The sequence below is a fragment of the Camellia sinensis genome, chromosome 13 (genome assembly GCF_055761805.1).
Source record: "Camellia sinensis isolate YWXY chromosome 13, ASM5576180v1, whole genome shotgun sequence".
Taxonomy (NCBI): domain Eukaryota; kingdom Viridiplantae; phylum Streptophyta; class Magnoliopsida; order Ericales; family Theaceae; genus Camellia; species Camellia sinensis.
In genome coordinates, this window is record NC_138973.1 from 74,630,001 (window position 1) to 74,635,867 (window position 5,867).

Consider the following 5,867-nt stretch of genomic DNA (forward strand, 5'->3'; position numbering starts at 1 on the left):
TAGATCCGTCAGCATATAATGGTCCCTGAACTCAAAAGCATATAGCATTATCATGGTCAATGTCTTGCGACAATTGAATAGTTGGAAGGATGATAATACTATATTATATTTATTCATTTTCCCAGTCTTGCACATACATCTAGAGGGCTCTTCAAGACGATAAGTTTGTGTCCTTATGTGTAGCTACTTTGCCACCTGTCTTGTCCTGTTGCTCCTAGTGAAATTTGCATTTTATGCTGTTCATTGCTTAGGTCCTTTCGTTACCTGTGTCTTTGCTAATCTTCTTTTGTGGTCTTGAAAGTACTGTGCATGCTGTAGTACATTTAAATTGTTTTGTTGCTTCATTCATGTCTATATTGTTGTCAAGAAGGCATGCATAAATGCGGCATATTAATATGCATTTTATTTCAGAAGAACCACAAATTTGTGGTCTTGAAAGTACTGTGCATGCTGTAGTACATTTAAATTGTTTTGTTGCTTCATTCATGTCTATATTGTTGTCAAGAAGGCATGCATAAATGCAGCATATTAATATGTTATTATGCATTTTATTTCAGAAGAACCACAAATTTGTATTCACGGGGACTGAGGGTTGATCTTTTGGTCGATATTTCAGGTAGAGCAAGATCTGGCATTATTGTATTACCTTGTGGTGCAGGGAAGTCTCTAGTTGGTGTCTCTGCAGCCTGCCGAATAAAGAAGAGCTGCCTTTGTTTAGCGACAAATGCTGTTTCTGTGGATCAATGGGCATTTCAGTTTAAGTTGTGGTCAACCATACGAGATGAGCAGATATGTCGGTTCACTTCTGATAGCAAAGAAAGATTCCGTGGTAATGCTGGGGTGGTTGTGACAACTTATAACATGGTTGCATTTGGTGGTAAACGGTCTGAAGAATCTGAAAAGATTATTGAAGAAATAAGAAATAGAGAATGGGGATTGCTTCTCATGGATGAGGTATTTTTGTTATAGCATATGATAGGAGCAGTCTAATCGTTAAAAAAATGAACATATTGTTTTATTTATATTATAGTTTTTCTTTTTTGCTTATTTGTGTTGGTTTAGGTGCATGTGGTTCCGGCTCACATGTTTAGAAAGGTCATCAGCATAACCAAGTCCCACTGCAAACTTGGGCTTACTGGTATGTGATTGACAAAATTGATTTAGATGCATTTCCAACAATTTCACTTGTTTGATGAAAAGTGAAAGTACTGACTTAAATTTACTGCAGCAACACTTGTGAGAGAGGACGAAAGGATCACAGATTTGAACTTTCTTATTGGCCCCAAATTGTATGAAGCAAATTGGTTGGATTTAGTTAAAGGAGGATTTATTGCAAATGTTCAGTGTGCTGAAGTTTGGTGTCCCATGACAAAGGAATTTTTCGCTGAATATCTGAAGAAAGAAAATTCTAAGAAGAAACAGGTCCGTCAGTTGTAATAAATATTTTCTAAAGTCATAAATAAGCAAGCTATTTGTTTTTTTTTTATTTCACTTTAAAATTTGCGTTATGTTAATATATATATATCTTAAGAATTTCATGGTTGGCTGTTTTTTTACTGTTGCATGAATTTTTTAATTCTAGTTACTGCTTCCTTGTTTTTATTCTCCCACATATTGATTGGTGCTTGTATTTCCAGGCACTTTATGTGATGAACCCTAATAAGTTCCGGGCTTGTGAGTTTCTTATTCGGTTTCATGAACAACAGCGTGGTGATAAAATAATTGTTTTTGCTGACAATCTTTTTGCACTGACGGAGTATGCAATGAAGCTCCGGAAACCTATGATCTATGGTGCCACCAGGTTTTTGGATGCTTTTTTTTCCCGATGAATATTTCGTGGACATCCAGGTTATTACTGACTTTCTTTTACTCATGTTATTCACACATTTATAGAAGGTGGTCTCTGTTGTAATTGTGCAGCCATATGGAAAGGACAAAGATTCTTGAGGCTTTCAAACTTAGTCGGGATGTAAATACTATTTTCCTCTCAAAGGTATTCTATATTCGTATAAATAGTCAATTTAGTATCTGGTTCTACAGTAATTTCAAAATCAAGTCAGCCAAGCTTTAATTTCTTTGCTTCTATGTGGCTTTCACTATTTGTAACCAATTCATATTGAAATGCAATATAAGCAAAGATGAATAGAGCTGTGTGCTTGATATTCATCAGCAAACTTGCTTATTGTTGTCAACAAATTTGGTTATGTTGTTTCATGCAAGCTTTATTTATTTATTTATCTTTTCATCCTTTCTCTCTCTCTCTCTCTCTCTCTCTCTCTCTCTCTCTCTCTCTCTCAGGTTATTGTGCCTTTCAGCTCATTTTACAATGTACAGACTTTGAAAAGTTGAGATTCCTTGTTGGCTGATGTTATTGCTTCTGTTTTTCACAGGTTGGTGATAATTCGATAGATATTCCTGAGGCCAATGTGATAATTCAAATTTCCTCACATGCGGGTTCAAGACGTCAAGAAGCCCAACGACTTGGTCGTATTCTTAGGGCAAAGGTTTGTGCTTTATTATTATTATTATTATTTTTAGAACCATTTGGTTTATGATATTGTCATCCACTCTAATTTCAGATACGAATTGGGAATCATCATCTGAGTGGACATATTTAATTAAGGCTGTGTACTAAAATTTAGCTTAGCCTTTTGATTTCATCATTTAAATTTAACACAAATAACAAAGTTAATTAGCAGTGAAAAACATTTTAGAATGTCTCAGAAAAAAATGCCCAAATTTGAACGTTAAAATATTCTGATACCCTGCTGATTTTTATTGAACATAATGCACCACCATAACTGAGAGCCATGAATTCTTTTTTCTTTTTCTTTTTTTTCTCTTTTAAATTTGGGCTGTTATGCATCAAGAAAATTGAAGGTTCCAGTTATACAGTATCAAGAGATGGTATCATCTTGTAAATTTCAAACTTTTGAGGCAATCACTTGATGAGTTCTTCAGGATTGAGGCAACTGCTTTAAGAGTTGATCTATATAGCTTTTTGATTGTGTGAATCAATGGTTATTTCAGTGAAAGCTTGCAGTTCGGATAGGATTTCTTTCTTAACATGCTCGTTGTTATGTGAAGTTTGTTATTGGGTTGACAGGGGCGTATTCAAGACAGATTGGCCGGGGGTAAAGAGGAGTATAATGCATTCTTCTATTCACTTGTATCTACAGATACACAGGTATTCCAATCTTTTTCTTTCCATTTTTTTTGGTCACTTGAAATATCTTTAAACCATAATTAAACTTAGGATTTCACCAATGCTGCATACTCTCTCTTTTGATATGCTGTATACTAAATTCGTCTAATGTTGGATCCAGGAAATGTACTACTCGACTAAAAGGCAGCAATTCTTAATCGATCAAGGTTATAGCTTTAAGGTAAGGACTTTTATCATGTCGTGGGCGAGTCAAGTGAATTTTTGCTTCAAAATTAGTTTCCTACTGGAATTTGGGTCATTTGTGAGCATGTGAGCTTGTGAAGTGTTGGTTGCCTCATATTTTTAACTTCTTTTTTCCCCCTTGTAGTAAAGATGAAGGTGCATTTGTAATGTGTTAGCAGCTAAAGTCGACTTTGAAATGCTTGTTGGATTTTCTTCTTGTGCTATTAGATACTAACTAAAACTACTGTCAGGTAATTACGAGCTTGCCTCCACCTGATTCGGAACCTGATTTGAGTTACCATCGCCTTGAGGATCAAATCGCCCTGCTGGGAAAGGTCTCTCTCTCTCTCTCTCTCTCTCTCTCTCTCTCTCTCATATTATGATAGTGTCCCTCCCTTGTGTCGCCAAACTCACTGAAATTTTTACGAAACAGGTATTGAGTGCTGGTGATGATGCAGTTGGATTAGAGCTATTAGAAGAAGATGCAGATGACATAGCCCTTCAAAAAGCACGTCGCGCTGCTGGATCTATGAGTGCCATGTCGGGAGCAAATGGAATGGTTTACATGGAATACAAGTATGTCTATTTTGTTTGTCTTGCCTTCCTAGGATTTAATTTACCATTTCGATATTATGAATAAAAAGGGTCAAAGTTCACTTTACCCCTTGTGGTTTGGCTCATGTTTTATCATTTGAAAATACGCACATAACCACATTGTGGTTTGTAGACTGAAATGCACCGTTAGCTTTTCCATCAAAGTTAACATTTTTTGGACAGCGACGTGCCAGTACAGAGTATGCTATTTTTTAAGATAAAATAACACTTGCACCCTTTCAAATTTACAAAATAATGCCATTCTTCTCCATTCTCTGTCTACTGCTTGTTTCTCTCATCTCTCTCCCTTCGCAATCCTTCATTACCACCCCAAAATCATGGCCTCCACCCGTATTGCCTCACACCCAAATGTCAAGGCAGAAGGTTTAAAAAGTTTACATGCAAATAGAGAAGTGAACAGATTGTGGGGCTTGGCTTCTTCTATCAAAGGCATCAAACAGTTCTTTTGACAACAGTGGACTGGGAGTTCCTCCACCAATGGGTGCTTCTTCACAAGTATCCACCAGGTGGAGAGATTAAGAGCCCCTTTTGAACAAGGACTTGAAGATGATGAGGTTGTGGTTGTGAATCCAATTTTGTTGCTTGGTATCCATTTTTAGAACCTTTGAAAGTGATCGACGGATATTGATATGCCTTCTCTCCACAACTAGGAAATCAATAAAGATTTGAATTTGGATTGTGATTTTAAGCTTGATTTTACTTCAAAGTTTATAGAAATGAATGAGCTGTGTAACGAAAGTGGATAAGTGAGGTTGGTTGGGTTGGGGGTGGAGAAGTGGGAGTGAGGCAATGGAGGGACAGAGGGTTAGCTGCCAATGGAGACATTTTTATCAATGGAGGTTCATACATTTTCATCCTGGTCCATTTCTGCAAACAGAAACTGGACTGAACTCCAGTCATTGTTTGCAGTTGGTAATAGATATTGTAGATTGTATATATATATGTATATATTGGTTTAGAAGATGATGATGAGGGTATTTGAGTAAATTTCTAGTGGTGCACTTTGGTCCACATACTACAAGGGTGTTATGTGGTTATTTTCAAACGACAAGGGAGATGTCCGCACATAGGCCAAACCACGAAGGGGTAAAGTGAAATTTGCCCTATAAAAAATGGACCATGCCTATTTCTCAATTGCATTTACTAGTTCAAAGTATTTTCCATTCACATTCATCCTAATAATGCCCTCTTGTCTTATTTTTCAGTACTGGACGGAATAAGCAGGGTCAGATGAAGAGTAAACCTAAGGATCCAACCAAGAGACATGTTTTATTTAGGAAACGCTTTGGCTAAGCAGCAGAGACTACTGAATGAGAGAGATTGAATGATATGGTTTCTTCACACCTCTACACTTCTCGATCAGCAGTGAAGTGTAAGACCAAGGATCGATCCAAGATAATGTTATTTGATGTCTTGATGGTTATTGATAAATCGACTATTTAAAATTAACCTGACAAATAAACAGAGTACTGCTATGGTACACGTATGCATATGAAATGGAATGAGATGTATGCCTCTTGTGTTGGCTATACGAACACATGATGGTCTAGCTTCATTTTTTGCCTCTAACGTGATCCTTTTTTGTATATCAGTATGTTCCTCCTATTATATGATTGCATTGGGTTGATTTTGGGGGGAAATTGTCGACCAAATCACCTTCGTTGGATAAGAGAATTTTATACTCATTCCGAAATTGGGACTGGTTGAATATTTTGACGGTCTAGTGTGTTGGATATGGAAAATGGAAAAGAATATTAGTGAAAGTACAATTAGATTAATTTTTCTCTACTTATTTGGCCAGGTATAATTATTGTAACTTTTAGTGGAGGTCCATGGAATATAATTAGATGTACTAAATGTGAAT

General features: G+C 36.4%; 1 protein-coding gene across 1 annotated transcript in view; it reads left to right on the top strand.

The window, feature by feature from the left end:
* Positions 1–5,558, top strand: part of LOC114281805 (general transcription and DNA repair factor IIH helicase/translocase subunit XPB1) — an 11,433-nt gene extending 5,875 nt beyond the window's left edge. The window contains exons 10-20 of the mRNA XM_028224387.2: positions 617–954; positions 1,063–1,138; positions 1,229–1,422; positions 1,638–1,801; positions 1,921–1,993; positions 2,391–2,504; positions 3,107–3,187; positions 3,327–3,386; positions 3,640–3,723; positions 3,822–3,964; positions 5,209–5,558. Coding sequence (XP_028080188.2) covers positions 617–954; positions 1,063–1,138; positions 1,229–1,422; positions 1,638–1,801; positions 1,921–1,993; positions 2,391–2,504; positions 3,107–3,187; positions 3,327–3,386; positions 3,640–3,723; positions 3,822–3,964; positions 5,209–5,296 — 1,415 coding nt within the window. The 3' untranslated portion in view covers positions 5,297–5,558. The remainder of the gene's footprint in view (positions 1–616; positions 955–1,062; positions 1,139–1,228; positions 1,423–1,637; positions 1,802–1,920; positions 1,994–2,390; positions 2,505–3,106; positions 3,188–3,326; positions 3,387–3,639; positions 3,724–3,821; positions 3,965–5,208) is intronic.
* The last annotated feature ends 309 nt before the right edge of the window (positions 5,559–5,867 follow it).